Source organism: Acanthopagrus latus, chromosome 17 (assembly GCF_904848185.1).
Source record: "Acanthopagrus latus isolate v.2019 chromosome 17, fAcaLat1.1, whole genome shotgun sequence".
In the NCBI taxonomy this organism is placed as follows: domain Eukaryota; kingdom Metazoa; phylum Chordata; class Actinopteri; order Spariformes; family Sparidae; genus Acanthopagrus; species Acanthopagrus latus.
This window is the reverse complement of record NC_051055.1, coordinates 18,736,717-18,755,808: the sequence shown is the minus strand read 5'-3', so window position 1 is coordinate 18,755,808 and position 19,092 is coordinate 18,736,717. Positions and strand designations below refer to the sequence as shown.

Sequence of the window (19,092 nt, the reverse complement as noted above, 5' to 3'; positions counted from 1 at the left end):
GGTGCTATTGAAAAGGTCAGAGGATCACTGAAGTGATTAGGATATGGTTCATCCTCTGGGGAACAAAACAATGGCTTTATAAATGTCAATGACAATCCATCTAAAAGTTGTAGAAATATTTCAGTCTGTGCCAAAAATATCCAATGATTAATATTAGCAGTATCCAAATGATCCAAGCCTGCATATTTTTTTATAAGTTCACTTGGGGGTACATCAAATACAAAAGACTGGGAAAAAACACATGGTGAGCTGAATTCAAGATTTTGAGTAATTTACATCTAAACACAAACACACACACATGCACACACGTGCACACACGTACGCACGCACGCACACACACAAACACACACACACACACACACACACACTGTTCAAGGTGCTAAACGCCTTGTGAAAACAGACTGTCTCTGACCCGGTCAGAGTCTGCAGGAAGACAAGGTGAGAGCCAGGCTCCGTTAGAAAGTCTGTTTGGCGTCTCTGTCCATATTTTATCCACACACTGAAATTATTGATCTCCCCACCCCACCATTCAGTCACCCAGATACCCTGCTGCCATAATGTACCCTACATATTTGATATGGGAGCTATTTTTAAAACCTGAGTCTTTCAACTGTATGAAAAATTGAAAAGGAGCGATGGAGGGGAGGGTATGAAAGATGGAGTGAAGAAGACAGGGAGGTGGCAAGGAGGAAGGGAAGGAGGGGGGAGAGGGAGGGACGGTGACAGAACGTCATAGAGAGAGAGAGGGAAGGGGGTTTACTGTAAGAGAGACAAATGTCAGAGGAGAGGGGCGGTGGGCAGGTCGGAGGGAAGGCCATGAGGCAGGAGAAAGATCGGAGTGTAGAGAGAGGGAGAGAAAGAGAGAGAGAGACGGTAAGTGAGGGAGCAGAACAGAGAGGGGGAGAAAGGGATGACCTTTCTATTGCCTTCGCTCAGTCAAATAACATGGCACACTGTCACAACAATACAGGGTGATAATGTTGGGGAGGGTGAAGGAGGGACAGTGAAAGGACAAGCCTCTCAAAAACCTTGTCTTCAACCCCCGAGGCAATCTGACAGTATAGTACAAAATCACCCAAAGGAGGACAAAACGTCAAACCTGTGCTTTTTTTTTAAACGAATGTCCCGTTAGATTAAGTCAATTTGTGCTTCCCTTGTTTTCCACTCATTCACACCACACAAGCCTACACACCCTCTTGGTGAGCTGCGTGTCCATCATGAAGTTGTGTACGTGTTTCTCGGCCTTGGTCAGCTCCAGCTTCCTGGCTACCACAGCAACCACCAGCGCCGTACAGCCTGCGCCCTGAGAGAGAAGAGGGAGGGAAGGAGGGAGGAGGAGGAGGAGGAGGAGAAAACAGAGCGCTGAGTGAGTCAGTAAAGAGGAGGAATTGGTAAATTGGTGGCTTTTTGGCCGGGGAATTAGCCCAGATGATTGAAGGGAGCGAGGACAAATATGAGGATGGGAGACGCGCGACAGAAGGAGAAGTGAATGGGAGAGAGGAGAGGATTAAGAGGGATAACTCTGTTCCAGATCCACATTTCCTCACGTCGAGAGGAAAGCCAAGTCTATTTTCACTTCCAATCCATCTGGTGTGAGATCCATTCTATATCGCCTCTATATGTGGCTGAAAAATAGTCCCCCTTATAGATGAGAAAAAACATCAGAGATTGACACTACCTAATTTCTTTTAATTAGATGCTGTCAATCTGAATTACATGGTGTCAGTCTTCTTCTGTCACAGGAGGCTCCAGGCCTGCAGGAAGTGTAAAAGTGTAAAACACAGACTGGTTTGTCTGTGTTCCAACTCGGCCCACATGGGACATATGGCAAATTCATTTGGGGGAGAGTGACAGCAGTCTCTCAACCAGGAAGACATGCTTGAGAGGAGAAGAAGAGCAGGAACACAGGGAGGAAGACAGACTTAATTAACTTTCAGATTAGACACTGTCTTCAATGGGGCTGTTGAGTGCTCGCAGGTTCCTCTGAAGGGGCAGGAAAGGAAAAAAAAAAGGGAGAGAGAAAGGAAGTGGAGATAAAGGGAGGGGAGAGTTATGAGTAAATATAAATGGGAGAGGAAGGAAACACAGAGAGGGATGAATGAAGGCGAGGCGCGGGTGTGTGCGCAGGCTGGGAGGAGAGAAAGACAGAGAAGAAGGCAATGTTAATGAGGTCACATATCTCCTGATAAGTAATGAATTAAGATTAAGAGCGTTTAATGAAAATGTATGAGTGCGCTCCCTTCCTGCGTTGTGAGCGTGTGCATCTCACAGCGGGAGAGGACGGGAGAGTGGAGGAGATATAACATGAGTGAGTTTTTCGAGAGCGAGAGCGAGGGAGCGTGCAACATTTCTGAAGCGTGGAGAAAAAAAATAGCCAAGACTTGGTCGTGCACGCTCCCGGACGATAAGGCAAGGTTTTGCCAAAAATAACTTTGGCTGGACTCAGTAAAATGTACCGCACTAACACAGCATCGGTGCCCACGTCTGTACACTCATCCACTCTATTTGTGTTTATTCAAAAAGTATGAATAAAATATGATTAGAACCGGTGGAAAAACCCTCAGAGCATTGGAACATGTCGATGCTTTAGGTAGAAAAAGCCCTCGACAGACAGTACAGTACGTACAACTGCAGCGCGGAAGTGCACGTACCCAGCTGTGTGTACGTTTGAGCTCGTGTGTTCAAAATTGTCCTCTTCGGTCAGAAACAGCAGGGTGCTGATTGGTTTGTCAAGGCAGGCGACGTGCTGGCAAGTGAGTGTGTGTGTGTGTGTGTGTGTATGAGAGTTTATTTGTGTATATACGCCTGCATCCATTTGATTTCAGCAGGGCTCCCTGTGCAATCTCCACAGAGCGACACGGCTGATGATGGCTGCGCCGCTGTGATTTGTTTCATACGCCTGGGTGTTTCCTTCACTTCCTCCACTACGGCGCAGCCATCAACGTAGCTGTCAGGGAAAAAAGGGGGGAATCACCCATCTGCGCTTCCGTGCAACATCCACACACAGTCCAGGTTAAAACGACGGCATCCCCCCCGGCTTCGTGGACGGGTCGGAGGAAAACAGTTCAGGTCAGCGGGAGGATTGAGGGGACGATGTTCAACACACAAAAAATGTTACATTTAATTTGCTCAATTAGTGAGCACAACACAAGCACTTAGAGACAGACAAAAACACATAATAGGTTTGAAATGGCAGCTACTTTGCATCTGTTTAACCTGACAACCCATCCAGAGCTACAGTATATCAAGAGGCTGCAGCAGATGGAGGGCAAACAAAAACACAAACTCACATGGGCGACACAACACCTTAACCCCCTCTCTTCTCCATTTGACATCTCTATTCATCATGTAAACATTTGGGAAATGGTTTATAATGCAATATAACATAGTTAAATTGAGATATGAGAATGTATAAATTCAAAATCTGCTCCCGGTTTACAAAGCCGTCAGTGTATAAGACAGAAACAGACATACAAAGAGAAACAAAGACAGCAAGTACTGAACACATAATTTAAAGGTGCAGAATAAAGGATGGTAAATAGTGCAAGACGGAACTGTACAGTTGTATATGCAGAGAAAGTAGGTGTATATACAGTATATTAAAAAACACCAATGGTCAACACTGTAAAAAGTATACCAGTCAGCTAGTCTGTATGTTATGAACATTACAAATAGTGCAAAATCTAAAGCTAAGTTTAGTCACATTGGCCCAAGCTCCTCACTTTGGGAACTCCCAGCCAGAGGGCCTGAATAATCACTGACATCTTTTGAATCAATTTTTAAAAAATGCATCTTTACACAAAAGCTTTCAGCAAGTTCTATTGCCAACACATCTCATCTGTTTTATGGTCAGTATTCAGCTTTACTGATTGGGGGTTTTTAATTTCAATTTTTGGATTTTAATTTGCTTGTCTTTATTTGCCTCAGTCTGCATGTTTCGAGCTTGTAAGGTACTGTTCAACTTTATTTTAAACCTGCTGTATAAATACAGCATTTCTTCCTTCTTTTTCACCTCCTCCTCATTCTTCTTGTTCTTTTCCTACTTTTCCTTGTTTTTGCTGTTTTTGTCTTCTTCCTTGGATAACTATTATTACTATTAGATGTATAGGGTTATGTTATAGTGTGTTATAAGCAATTAATGTAACGTTCATACATCATATATAGGGGTTAAAGTAAAGAGCGTACTAACATATGTACATGAATGAAGAAGGAAAAACTTAAATACACACATGCATACATACATTACAACAACATACATCCTTTGCTGTATAGAAAAATAAAGAGCTCCCTGTGCGGTGCTGGTCTACACACACACACACACACACACACACACACACACACACACACACACACACACACACACACACACACACACACACACACACACACACACACACACACAGACTGACACCTGGCACACCCCCAGGTAGCCTTGGGGCAGTGGTATATTCCAACACTGTTGGACTTCATGTGTTGTCATAGTAACAGATGCGAGAATTTCTCCTATAGAAACTCATTACAATAATTCTCAACCATGAAAATAAATAAATGATAACCCTGTTCTCTGCCCCTCGACTTCTCACCCCTGCCACATGCCTTACCTTTCTGTTTCCACCTGCATCCTTATCGCTTTCTCTGATGATCGACGGAAAAAAAAACAAAAAAAAAACAACCCACTCAGAACACTCTGAAGTGTGTGTTTGTGACAGGAGAGGAGAGTGTGTGGGGGAGTCACACAAAGAGTGTGTGTCAAGCTCTGTGTCAGTGTTTGTGTGGAGGATGCAGTCTGTAACGCCGGGCTTGGGACGTTCTGTATGCAACCCCCTGGTTTGCACCTTTATGCGTGTGAGTGTGTTAACATTATAGTAAGAGTTGTACTCTAAAACACAAGTTGGATGATTCACTCAGCAAATGGGGGTCTGTGTGCCTGTGTGTGTGTGTGTGTGTGTGTGTGTGTGTGTGTGTGTGTGCCGGAGTGTGTTTATTCACACATCTAATGGACTATACAGTGAAGAAAGTAGGTGAGCTGGCAAATACAGAGAGGCTGGACAGACACGGTGAGGATGAGGGAATAAACATGCAGTATCTCAGTGCTACGCGAGGGAATATTGAACTTGCTTGAGTTTCTTGGAGACGTTTCATCTCAGTTTGAAACCAGCAACACCTCACTGGTTGGTCAGAGCTGAAGAGGAAGCCTCTTGGATGGGAGGTGAAACATCCCCAAGAAACTCCATCAGGTCCATTTGCCACCGTGCAGCACTCAGACATACCTATGCCCACGATGACTGAGAAGCTTCACCAACAGTACGCATGCAGGTATGTGAAAGTTTTGGGGAAGTAGCCAGTGAGAAATAAAGATGCCAAAATCCTCTGTGTGAGCCTAGTAGGTGATTCAAATCACGATCTTATTTTCCTGTGTTGGTGTGGCTCATCACAGTTAATGTTGCTCCAGCACCATCACGACAACTGACAATATCTAATTTTTGTAATATCATATTAGAGAAACAAGCGCATGGGAGAAATTGTATACATTCTAACAGTGGGTTAATGGTGGATCAGTGCAGGATTTAGTGTAATCTAAACAATTCAGAAGGTCCTCTCTATAACCAGTGTTTGTTGTGTCCATTCTGAGCTACTGTTGGCCGTGCAAAGTTACTGTTACAGTTGGCGACCCAGTAACTTTCCGTGGAAAATACTTATGGACTGATTTTGAGAGGTACCTTTGTTTAGATTTCTAATTTGCTCATTTGCATCTTAAGGTACCGTCACACGTTAACACTCAGCCGTTGTGGTTGCTGCTTGACTTTAGGTGCACTCAGCTCTCACCTAAATGGAAGATTGCTGTGGAGATGGTTTTGGAAATGAGATGCTATTGTAGCAGCGTATCATTTTCTTGATTAAAACAAAAAGAGTTCAGAAAACTCTGTCAAACTGCTGTTTGTGTTGCCAGTGGTCCCATTATCTTACCGTGTAACTTGACTGTTCTGAGGACTGTTTACGGAAGCTTTTTTGAAATGTTAAGTGGTGCTCGTATTTTTGAATGAGCTCAGCGGCTATACTTTTCACCCACTTTAACGAGCTCAACCACCCTACAGGCATTATCTCTATGGGTGAAACCTTGTGCACAATTATTCCCTCGGGTTTTAAATATCCATCAAAATCCTCATTCAGGCCTCCTTCAACTTTTTGAGAAACACATTGATAATGTAGTGCTTAATGCATTGCAGGACTCTGTGATATTGTTACGTAATTTGTCTAAAAAAAAAAAAAAAAACAGCTTCATCCCCAACACAGGTGAGCGCCCATTATGCAGTGACTTTCAGCTTTTCATCTAAACATAGTCTACTTTTACTCAAAGTGCTCTCCCCCTTGGCAACAAAAAAAACCAAACAAAAAAAACCCATGCAGCACACCGTGTACTATGAAATAAGTATTCCCAGGTAGCACATTATCATATTTTGAGTCCTAATTTTTCTCTCGTGACCTTATAAAAATCAACCACAGCCACCACACGTATTAACACGTTTAATTTGAGATAACCTGACATTTAGCTGTAGAGCTATTAAGACATTTTCATTTTCTTGCATTTGAAAAGACACTAATTTCCTCCAGTCATTCAGAGCAGCAAATGTTAGAGTGACAGCATGGTTGTCGTTTCTACATTCAGACTACAAAACGAGTTGAGTAATTGGACAAGTTTGAAAAAAAACCTTGTGGTTATTCCTTTAAACACAAGGACAGCGTAGATGTAGAAGAAGAGGGGCCACTGTGACAAAGTAGAGACAGACAATGAGACAAAGAAAGAAGCAAGAGTGACAGAAGAGGAGGGGAGGACACCTGTGAAGTGAAGCAAAGAGAGGAGCAGTCGGCAGCTTAAACACTCATACCAACAGATGGACGGCAGATAGAAATAAACACATGGCCTCAGGGAAGGAGAGACGGACAGAGAGGAAAAGAGAGATGGAGGGATAAATAGAAAGAGAGCGATTGAACGAGAGAGCGAGGTAGATGGTGCTCACAGGAGGAGAATGAAAGAGAGAGAGAGAGAGAGAGAGAGAGAGTGGGAGGACATGGCACACTGAAAGGTGGGACCTTCATTATGTAATGAGGACAGACATGGGAATAACACACACACACACACACACACACACACACACACACACACACACACACACACACACACACACACACACAAAACACTAACATGCTCTTGTTTGCACGCCTACACGCCCAAAACACACAGAGGCACAGATGCAAGCTAATTCAGGGAGGATTGCCCAAATTACACAAATGGCAGAATTTCTCTCGCAAATGACAGAATGCTCTCTAATCTGCTGACCTTTGAACGAGGCGAGGACAGCACCGTGGGGGGGAGGGAGAGCGAGAGTGGAGAGAGGGGAGAGAGGGGAGGGGGGGTAATCCACTGACCATGATTCCTGTGAGCAGGCAGACTCCTTTGCCACAGTAGGTGTGAGGGACCATGTCTCCATAGCCGATGGACAGGAATGTGATGGAGATAAGCCACATGGCTCCCAGGAAGTTACTGGTCACATCCTGGGCATCATGATACCTAAAAAAGGAAACAGAGTCCATGTTTAGAGGATAAAGCCAGTCAATGGTAAAAGATAAAAATAATGATAAAGAAGATAGAAAAAAAATCATAACGGGCCCACTGGTCCTGTCTGCAAATGTGGGCGTCAAACCGAAAAAACACGCGTCCTTCAATTTCACCTGACACAGAACATAACACATAGCTGCAGCTCTTGCCTCCATCGTTCCTGTTATATGCACAACACTGTTGCCATGGCAACCAAACCCGGTGCAGATCTGAAACAAAGTTTTCCACCACCCCCCCCCCCAAAAAAAAACCACAGAAACGGAAATGTATCGCCTTGGATGTTAGCATCAGATATATTTGCTCTGAGCTCTCTGTGTCTAAAGCAGTTAAATAGATTTTTCCCCCCCATTCATTAGTTTGGTTTGGAGTTGTGGCAAAATACCAGTTAAACTTGAATGGAGACCAAAGAACGGCTTCCCAGCAGGCGGGCCATGATGCATTTGATCGAGCTTATTAACCAACTGTGATTTTCCCAGATTTCCTCGGTAATCTCAAAAGCATCTGAGCGCATCAAAAAGGGATGGTCACTTCTTGTCATCCTCTTGATGGCACATCAGTAACATTACATGACTCACTAAATCAATTAATGTTATCGTTATCAATCATTAAATGTAAGTGGGCAATTTGATTTACAGTTTGAAACAGTGGGACGGCGAGGTCAGTGGCCACTTCACATCCTCTGCTGGTTTCATGCAGATGTCAGATAAACGGCAGAAAAGAAAAGAAAAAAAAAATCTTTCTCATGGCCAAGTAATGAATTAGTGAGCTAAGCGGCTGCTGACTGTAGCTTAATATCATATAGCAACACACGACAGCTGTATCAGTCTTGTCATCTAACTCTTTTACTTCCCAAAAAGTCAAACTATTCCTATTTTTAGATAAATTGTAAAACTTTAACTTTCAGGCTCAACATGTCAACATTTTTTGTGTCAGATGAGTAAGGAAATCAGAAAATATTTTCTTTTTTTTCCCTTAAAACATGACAAGTAATTGATTAATAGGTTATTCGTTAAAGCTTTAGATTCATGTATTGTAATTTCCAGTATATTATTCTGTTATTAACGAATCATTCACATGTTAATTATGTCCTTATATCTGTTTAAATCTACATTACAGTGGGCTATAACAAAATCAAGTGTTTGTATACGGCTTTTGGTGAATTATGCTGACTAGGGCAATTAAAATAAAGTGTCTGAGACAAAAGTGGACAAACGAAGTAACTACTCCATCGCCTGGATCAAATTAAGTGCATAACTGGTGAGAAAGCCTCGTAAACTGGAGTCTAAAGAGGGATTGAGTTACACACATGCCCCAGATTATATTTCCTGCCAATTGCATTTAATTGCTTGGTTGAATTTGTTGTCCAATCACAGTCCAGCTCTCTGTCTCATGCACACCCCTTACAAAATGCAAATGACCTTGCTTGGTTAAAACTGACCTCTCGCACACTCGTACGGTCCAGGCGGCGATGATCCACAGGGAGATGCTGAAGACCAGCAGCACCGTCCCGGGGCAGATAGTCATGAGGGTTTTCATTACAAACCGCGTGTTAAAATGCACCTGCAACACACACAAGCACACACACTCAGTACAGCAGAGCTGATAAATACTGTAAAGCACATTTTATTTTGCATATAGCCGTGAATCCTGAACCTGTGCGCAGTTTCCCACACAGACTTGTTTTTGCTAATTAGTCTTTTGGAGTATCTCTTGATAGCAGCAGCGCTTGGAGAATCTCCGCTGTAATTGGAGTCGAGATTCGGGGCTCGCCCTCTAACACGGGGTCAAGCTATACACTGTCTTTGAGTAATTGGTCCATTTCGGCGCCGTTTTTATCTGCGGCTCATTTGTCATCAACTACTGTCAGACGGCCGATCTGAGAGCCCTGGAAGGGTTAAGCGTCTGATGAATGAGTTGTCATGTCGGAGCTGCACTTCAATGGCAGCTTCACCTCCCCTCCCCCGTCATCACAGCCCGAGGGGTCAGGACAGCGCCACCGCTGACACACTGCAAAATTACTCATCTAAAAATCTACTCCATCTCTCTCGAAGTTCTCCTCTCCTCCTCTTCAGAGTTTGGATGCTTCCAACGCTCCACGCTACATCTCCACTGCCTGATTTTACAACAATGTTTATCGTTTAAAGTCATCACGAACATGGCACCAGTCATTTATTGTGCGGCTCGTGCGGCGTCTCCCCGCGCTCGCGCTGCAATCTCATTCTGGTCCTTTTCTTTTCACGCCCCATTTGAGCCGCACGCAATATCTTGTTCCCATTTCACGCTCCCGTCTCATATTGTATTATGAAAGAGCCTCCACAGCTTACAACTAAGTCTCTATGCACAGCGACGACAAAGGGAGAGGGCTGAGCTGGTGGATGAAAAGAAACGGGGTGACGAGAAGGACGGAGCAGAGGGAAGGGCTTGAGATAGTTGGAGAGATAGAGGCCGGGATTGAAAGGGGCAGTGTGGACACAGATTTAATTCAGAGGAGAGAGCTCTTGACCTTACCTTTACAGCTCCCCTCACCTCTTTCTGACTTTGAATGGACACACTGGACACACACACACACACACACACACACACACACACACACACACACACACACACACACACACACACACACACACACACACACACACACACACACACACACACACACACACACACACACACAGCCACACACACACAAAACTCCTCTGACCTTATTTAGGGCACCTATACTCCTGGAGGAGGCATCAGTGAAGAGTTTGCTGTGCAGGAGCATGACTCTGGCGATGAGGTAGAGGCGCAGGAACATGGGCACACTCAGCACCATGTCCAGGTCAGCCTCGGCCTGCGACGGCGCGTATGAGAAGGCCAGCCGCGCCCGCCACTGAAACTTAAAGTCCCCGGGCACTGGGTGCACCGCAGACACCAGCAGCTCCAGAGCGATCAGCAGGACCCTCTCCATGGTCATGGCAATGCGCCAGTCGTCTGCTCCGTTGTCGATGACAAACAGCTGCAGGGACAGGAAGGACATGAAGAGAGTTAAAGGAGGGAAGGAGTTACACTTGTTTTAATGCGTCACCGCGCAAACTTTTCATCAGGATCCTCTGCTGGCACGGTCCAATCATCAGTACAGCTGACTGATCTGATGATTAAAGGAACCAGCAGCAATTTAGAGTAAATGTCTCTTTTCCTTCTCATCTAATCAGTAATCTATTCAGACTCCTCTCTGTGCTTTGGCTCATTTTCACATAACCTATAACTCTTGCTAAAATTAGATGATGCCGAGTCATCTCAAGTGGCCGCTCTTGAGCAAATCAGGTTCCCTAATTATCACAACAACAATATTATTATCTTAAAATAAATACAACCATGTCGGCGCTTCTAACAATGGTACTTTAATTGCAGTTTTCCCTCCCTGTATGTTGTTGTCTTTGTGATGGTAATTGCTGTAGTTGCCCTTAATATCGTCGCCAAAGCCGTTGTTATACGGAAGCGGTAAGAGCGGGTTTCATTACGAGGGGCACTCCTCCAGACGGTGCTGACAGGAATTGTGGGGCAGTGGTGGTGGTGGTGGGGGTGTGATGGCCGGAGGAGAGCGGTGGAAAGAGATGGATGAAATGCAGAGGAAATGATGAGATAAAGATAGGAACGAGGAGGTATGAGGGAAAGGAGGACACGGCATCAAAAAAAAAAAAAAAAAAGAAAAACTCGTTTTCACTCGTCCTCTTCTTTTGAGTTCATAAAGGGAATTTTCCAGAGCAGTAAAATGATGTCAGCCTGTTTATAGCACAAAGCAGTGGCCGACTCAGGATGTTTGGGGAGCAGGGGTGAAAGGAGAGGACGCAGGGCATCAGCGTTCAGAAATTCATGATACACTTATAGAGAACTGGAGGGGCAGCCCTAGAGGGCACGTTTACACATTTTCTCCAATGGAAAGGCAAAGTAGAGGACAATTCAATATGGTTTTTCAAGTTTTTCAGTTTTCTATGTTAACAAAACATACTGCCTCACAAAAATCAAGATGAAATGCAATCTGTTCTACAATATTTTTGAGGAATGCTGGAAATAGGCTGCAATCTTGCACTTCAGCTGCGCAGGTGCATTCCTATTCCTCATGAACAACTTGGACAGAGAAGGGTGAAAGAGAGAGACAGGATTACAACATAAAATGAGTAGTACAGCTTTAAAAGAAAGGCCGGAGCACAGCGAGAGAAATGAGGAACTCCCCTGCTGTAAATCAGCAGAGTTTACCGCCAGATGCTGTGCAGCCTCGAGAAACAGCCAGTGCTAAGAATTGCTCTTTACCACATGATTCATCTCAAGGGCTTTTCAGCCCACACAAACATTTGTTTTGGAAAAGAAAAAAAAAAATACAATAACAGGTCAAACATCAGAACGAGCAGGCGTGACAGCCCGCCGCTCTGTGTCACAGCCAACTGGTCACTGACGGAGGCGGACTGCAGCTCTGCCACTTCCTCCACCACCTATGGACACACACACTGCATATTTCATCTTTTATCTATGTCTGTCTCAGCAGGATGCAAGTGTTTTCCTTGTTCTGCTGCTGTTACATGTATGCACACATGTAGCGAGCACATGTACACACACACAGACACACACACACATGTGTAGCCTACGCGCACACCTAAGTCATTGTGTAAGCTATCATTTGAACCGAGGGTCAAACACTGGCTGTATTCTTTAATGATTTCACTGTGTGTGTGTGTGTGTGTGTGTGTACGCGTGTACTGTACGTGTGTGTATTTGTGTATGCCTGAGTGAGTTTGAGAGAGTGTGCAGACCCAGCCTCGTCATGGTGACTGTTGCCAAGGCGACAACATCAAAGAGCAGCCAAGCTTAATTAGGATCCCCAGCGAGAGAGAGCGAGGGAGAGAGAGAGAGAGAGAGAGAGAAGGAGGGAGGAAGTCAAAAAAGAGAGGAACGCAGTGAGAGATGAGACAAGAAGAAAGAAAAAGGAGATGCAGGAAAAAAGACGGAGAACCGCGTGTGACAACGAGCGATGAGGTACGGAGAGGAGAGCACAGACAGGTTGTCTAACACTCATGTTAGCTGCAGTGACTTGCAAAGGTTTATGTATGCGCGCACGCGTGTGTGTTTGTGTGTATGTGTGCGTGCGTGTGCTCACATTTTTAGAGACACAAAAATCAAGTCGCACAGTCACATTACAGACTCACCTCCAATCTGGGGACAGAAAGCGGGTTCCCGTAAGGTGAACCACTGAATTTCAGGGTTAAGACTCTTTTTTTAGTGAAAGTTCGGCTCAAGATTGGAGTTACGTATGTAGTAGTTACATTTAGGTCTCCGGGGACTGAATGTGAGTCGATGCAATGTTCTCCTTAGAGACAAAAATAAGTTTCTATGTCGGGCACCAAACTCCTTTTACATGTCGTCATTCGTTCTTTTCTTTTTCTTTTTTTTTTCCCGTGTGTGTGTCAGACAGACATCTTTCTCCTTTTCTCTGACTTCCTCCCAAAATCCCTCTCTCCCCTTCCTTCTCTCTATGAATGACATCTCTCCAAATCAAAACGGAGGTGATCCAGTTTCTTGCCACTGGAGGAAATGAGTGCCTCTCCCTTCCTCTTCCCTCCACCCTCTTCCCCTCCCGTCCTGTCCTCCCTCACGCTCCTGCTGTCGGTCTTTTCCTGGCTAAATCGCCACGAGGAAGGGATAAATAATTAAATTCCATTAGGAAAGTAATCTGTCAATGGAAAAGAGTGAGTGCCACTGCCCCCAACAAGACCAGGACAGAGGGAGGGAATGACGGAGGACGGGGGGGGGCCGGGACGAGGAGAAGTATGCAGTGATTGTCTATGTGTGTGTGTGTGTGTTCAAACACAAACTGTCAAGAGTGAAACAGGGAGGAAGATCAGAGAACAGCACAGCTAAATAAACTTAGACATAAAGAACAAGCCCATTGGGACAAACGAACAAGATCATAGGGAGAAAAAGTGTCCTCTGCTGTTTTTTTTTTTTTTTAAATTCTAACAAAACATGGCATCACAGGGCAGAGGGCAAGGGACGAGGAAAGGCGACAGAAAGCAGACAGGACAGAAGGAGGGCGAAGTGGGAGAGGGAAAACAAAGAGCAGAGCGGCGGGGTGGAGGCGGGGGAGGCGAAATGTGTGAAAATGAGAGCAGCAAAGATAAGCTGAGGTCTCTTCACAGGTGAAGGTGTAAGGTCTGAGAGGACACGCTCCACCTCAAGCAACCCCGACTGCTACATCTGCAACCTGCTGGAGGAGATTATCATCCCTCCACCTTTCCTCCTCGGCCACGCATCCATCCATCCGTCCATCCGTCCGTGCCTCGACCCCTTCCAGTCCCTGAGGCCACCTTGGTAATTGTGTTAAGTCCCTGATTGCAGATGTCTCTCATCACGGGAACCAGACGCAGTGCTGGCCAGACAGCCTCTTGCACATGTGCATGCACATACACACATCCAGACGGCGCTATCAAATGTAGCACAGACTCTTAAAAAAATAAAAAAGAAGTAGATGCAGGCAAATCAGCCTCATGTCGACATTCCCCCACGGGAGCGAGAGAGACTAAACTCCAGTCTGGGACGGAGACGGCCTTAATCAGCGAAGGAGACAGTGACAGAGCGAACACTGAAAAGCGTGCACGCATACTTTTACACACATAGTCACACCTCTGGGAAATGTCTTGGTCCTACAGCGTGGAAATCCCTCAAACAGGCAGAAAATAACTGGGGCGAGCCAAACGCACACGCGCGCGCACAGAGTGTACGTGAATATGCAGAGAGGATAACACGCTTTCCTCGACTGTAATTGCAGCTCTGAGGGAACACCCCCGTGGCTGTTTCTACACAGTCGACACGCAGAAGGAAGGAGAGAGGGTGTCGTGGAAATGCAAAAGGGAAGTGCTGGAAAGCGTGAGAGATGAGGAAAGGTTCGCAGCGAGTGCACGAGTGTTGCCGCCACCAGGAAAAATCAAAACAGCAACCGGGAGACAGTGAAGGGAGGATTCCACCAGTGCTGCCTCGAGACCAGGAATCTCCCTCGTTCCACATGAAAAAAAACAAAAAACAACCTTAGTTACTAAAAATGGCCAGAGGCTTGCAGGAGATGGATCTGATAAGCTAACATTTCTTGGAAATGAGAGGGTGAAGCGCTTCTTTCATGTCTACTTTCCGAGGAGGACACTGTTTTACCTCGCTCTCGTTTTTTCAGTCCTCCATTATAAATCCCAAGGTGGATGTACGTAGAATGTAGAATATATAAAGTATGTAGAATCTGCAGAACACGACATCGCGAGTCCGAGTACTTTAAAGCAGACAGCTTTTATTGGGAAGAAGTTCACTTTATTTTCTGAATGCCGCCTTTCAGCTTTTGAGTGGCTGTGAGTGCCAAGGCTGTGTCTTCTTGATCAATGGACTGCTTCTAAAATCCTCCAAAAGTAACTTAATAACACAGTTCACTAATGCTTAAAGTGCACTAATGGAGCGGAGAAACATCTATTTCTCACACACTCCCTTGGAGTTCTATTTGATTAATTTCAACGATGCATTTTTTTGCCTTTCAAGGCTTCATTTCTGGCATTCTTCTCCCTTGCAAGTACTAATTTTTCTTGTTGCTTTGTATGGAAAACTTTGCTGGTGTGTGCATGCGTGAAGAAAAGAAAAGAAAAGACGGTGAGCTGGCAGATAAGTGAGTCATGCAACAGACCAGAACTTCAAATACGTGAACGTGCGAGTGTGGACGTCCCTGCGTGCCGCATGAAGCACATGAAAGACGAGGGGCAAGCCTCCCAAATTTGCAGACGTTCAATTTTTTAACCAAACACTGAGCCTGGATTTGATCCTGTGAATCATTTATCTTTCTGATGTGCCACTGTGGTTCACTCAACAGCCATCCTGAGAGTTTTTCTGCTTGATTCATAGCTGGCTAGACTAATGATATTTCAATCCTCAAGCCTCCATTATTCCTGACCAATCTCAGTCAACGGGTACAATGTTAACTCAAACTGATGGCGTGCAGCTGCGCTGATTGGACGGTAAATCACAGCGCTCTCAACATGTCTCCTGCGTTCATGCTGGTGATAAGAATTCTAGTAATATCTGTAAGATAATATTGTCTTTATCATCGGTGACGCAGTCCGACAAAGAAGCACACAAAAAGCAAGGTTAGGCTCAGTCATAGAACGATGAAGCAATTGGTGATAGAAACACATGTTCAAGGACAGCGATGAGACCATTGCTACAAAATCATACAAGGCTGAGTTGTGTTCATGTTGCAGCGTTAAGGAGCTAAAGTGGCCCAAAAATATTTCTCCTTGAAACTTTGGTCAAGATAAACTTCTCGAATACATTCCTGAAATGAAGTGATTTGTCACAGTTCAGCAAGAAAATGGATCAGATACCAAATCTTGATCCTTATAAGAATATTTCCTTTTGTTTGGTGTGCAATGTGACACGACAATATAATGGGCAAAATCATGCAGGTAGAAGAAAGGTTGACACAAAAATGAAAATTCAGTCATTATCTACTCACTCTGATTGCTAATGTTAAAAGGAAAATTTAACTTAAGAAGTCAGGTGAAGTTTTGTAGTCCATAAAACATTTCTGGAGCTTCACAGCAAAACTCTAAACATTCTCCTAAACAACTGAAATAGATGGAGACTTGTTTTAAAAAGTAATAAACAACTGAAATGTTTTTAAAAAGAAGCCCAGAGATCCCAAAGGTGTCTGAAAAGATTTTATTAGCTGTGTTTTTAGCTACAGCAGAGTCAATTTCTGACTTCTGGAGACTTTGATTATCCTGAAGAAGCTTTATGGAGCCATTTTATGTTTTTTCCTTTTATTCACTTGTTCCAGCTGCATTTTAAGACATGTTCCCATCACCTTCAGTTGTTTAAGGGAACGCCGCAGTGCTTTCCATTGGCATGGGCCATGGCATTTAATACTTAATTTCCCTTTTTGAGTTAAAGATAAAGAGTTAAGAGTTAAAGATTAGCATTGCAGTCCTAAAACATCGTCAGAGTCTGAATGAAGAGTTTGAAACAAACGTTTTGATGTGAGAACCAGGGATATCATGCTTTTTTTTGCCTCCACACATCCTCAGTGTCAACTTGCTGGAGTTGCCCTGCAATTTACTGTTTTCTGGAGAAGTCTCATCTTCGTAGAGAAGTACGTTCTTCAGCTGCTCTGACCCTACACTGATCACACCTGAAATCCGTAGGACATTTGTCCTTTGGACTGTAGGAACAAACAGTTCTGCTAACAGCTGAAATGATTCCAGACCTCTTTAAGATAAAATGTCAGCACTTTTTCACTCAGCCACTAGCAGCAGGGTTTGATGGCCACTTGCAGTCCAATCGTGTGCTTTTATGCAAATTGCACAGCAGAGCTGGAAAATACCAGCCATAACACGCCAGTAACCACCTGCACAAGCACTCGCTGATCGCATATTTTTGCAAAGGTTTGAGACATTATCAGGACAAAGAAAGGCTCCTGCAGAGGAGAGGGAAGGGAAGAACCACAAGGACATTTCTGTAAAAGTGTCTCCGACTATCAGAAGTTTTCAACTTAACAATCAGCGTTTCAATAATTTCTATATCTTATTGTAATAAAGCAATTGGATTAGCCTAATCACTGTTTTCTGAATGTGTGGAATGAATCAAAATGTAGATTTATTAAACAGCTGGCAGAGGATTGGGGATAGTTTGTCATCAATCCAGACAATTCCCCTGAAACCTCTACAAATCTTATCAATTATAATTCATGATTAAGTGAATCTAATGACGTTTAAAATGATTTACTAATGGTAAAGATGAATCTATTGTGTTTGTGACTGTAGATAAATGTAACCGAATCCCCCAAAATTAAGATATTTTTGAACAGCTAATGCCATAAAGAGTCTTAAGCCTGTCTGTTCTGCAAAACTGATCAGTAAAAAGCTTCTGAATTCATGGGGTTTTAATTCATGTATTTTTTTCTATTTATCAATTTATTTATTTGACTTACTAACAAGTTACAGGTGCAAAATGTAAGAATTTTCGTTCAAAACGTTCAAAGGTTAACTAAGATTATCAGCAGAACGTTCGGATGTGTTTCCGACTCAGAGAGGTTTCAGAGAACGTGCCAGTGTGCTAATTTCATCTCAACACACAGGAAACCTCCTGAAAATCAGTGCACCGACAGTTTTGGTTGTGTTTGCATTTGTTCTAAAAACATTTTTCCAGTTTGCTGAATTAAAAATGAGAACCAGAACCCCGGAGTGTCGACGTTGGTCTGCTGACTAAGCACAACAGGAAACTGCAATGTTCTCACTTCCAATCAAACATTTCTCATGTCAGCTCGCTGTCACTGTCATTTTTCACTGTGTCGCCGCAGTGACAGCTCAGAAAATCACACACACTTCTGCTACACGTTCATGTCGGTTACAGCCTGCTCCCGTTTGTTTTATGCAGAAAACAATTATCTGTCTGCCATAACAAGCTAATTACTGTCAGTAGTTAATGAGAACTCAGATTATTTTCTTTGATGGCGGCGAATAAGGGAGAAATGCGCAAACCAGGGTGATTTCAAATGATTTGCACTACAGTCAAAATTGGCTGTTTCTCTGTATTTCATGCTGAGCACAATTGGTTTGGGCTGTCCCGTGACGGATTAGAAGAGACAGTGGAGACGGAGACAGAGAGGAGGAAGAGGGGAGGAAGATCCAAAAGAGGAAGGACGACACAAAAGATGCGACAGAAGAACAGAGACTGAAAAAAAGGAGGAGAGGAAGAGGAAATGTGCAGGCAAGTGTTAAACGACAGGGGAAGGGTAAATAGGTGCGAAGTTGAGCGCCGGGTAACGGCGGAAGAGAGGAGAGGGGGAGGAGTGACGCGAAGCTCAACAACAAAATTGAATTGAGGCCCAGTGGAGGAGAAGGGAGACACATCTAATCTGATAAGCAGGAGGAGAAAGAAAGGAAAAAGATAGAAAAAGAGGAGCACGCTGATGGTGGTAAACAAAAAGTCTTGTGAGATAGGAGACGCGAGGAGGGAGAGAGGAATGGAGATCAGTGGGAGTGAGAGAGAGAGAGAGAGAGAGAGAGAGAGAGAGAGAGAGAGAGAGAGAGAGAGAGAGAGAGAGAGAGAGAGAAAGAGAGAGAGAGAGAGAGAGCGAGAGAGAGAGGGTATAAATGCCAGATAAACCCGATAACATCATTGTGATCTGGAGCAACTCTCTGCCTCTCTGAGCTATTTTCCGCATATGTATATATATATATACGTGTGTGTGTGTGCACGTGCTTGTAATATCCTGTTACATGCAGGGCAAAAAAAACGCTCCGGCAGAATTTGAAGTAATCTGAGAGTGAGATCTTTATTGAACAATGCCTTTCATTTTGCACAGCGTTACTTCTCAGTCTGTCTGTGTGTTTGTGTCTGAGACCTCCAACAATAAGAGGCAGACACGCTCACCTTGCATGCCGCTCATGTATAGTGGCAAACAGGCTCGG

The 19,092-nt window shown here is 44.2% G+C and overlaps 1 protein-coding gene and 1 long non-coding RNA gene across 3 annotated transcripts in view; one reads left to right on the top strand and one right to left on the bottom strand.

Moving 5' to 3' along the window:
* The window catches only part of kcnn3 (potassium intermediate/small conductance calcium-activated channel, subfamily N, member 3), a 47,728-nt gene that overhangs the window by 12,128 nt on the left and 16,508 nt on the right, over positions 1 to 19,092 (bottom strand). For both annotated transcript variants that reach the window (XM_037074738.1, XM_037074740.1), the window contains exons 4-7: positions 10,320 to 10,616; positions 9,057 to 9,178; positions 7,429 to 7,570; positions 1,193 to 1,303 (exon numbers count right to left, since the gene is read on the bottom strand). In XM_037074738.1, the coding sequence (XP_036930633.1) occupies positions 1,193 to 1,303; positions 7,429 to 7,570; positions 9,057 to 9,178; positions 10,320 to 10,616 (672 nt within the window). The remainder of the gene's footprint in view (positions 1 to 1,192; positions 1,304 to 7,428; positions 7,571 to 9,056; positions 9,179 to 10,319; positions 10,617 to 19,092) is intronic.
* Positions 12,480 to 15,139, top strand: LOC119006241. Its single transcript, XR_005070728.1, has 2 exons — positions 12,480 to 12,631; positions 13,792 to 15,139. It is a non-coding gene; the product is annotated as an uncharacterized LOC119006241 (long non-coding RNA).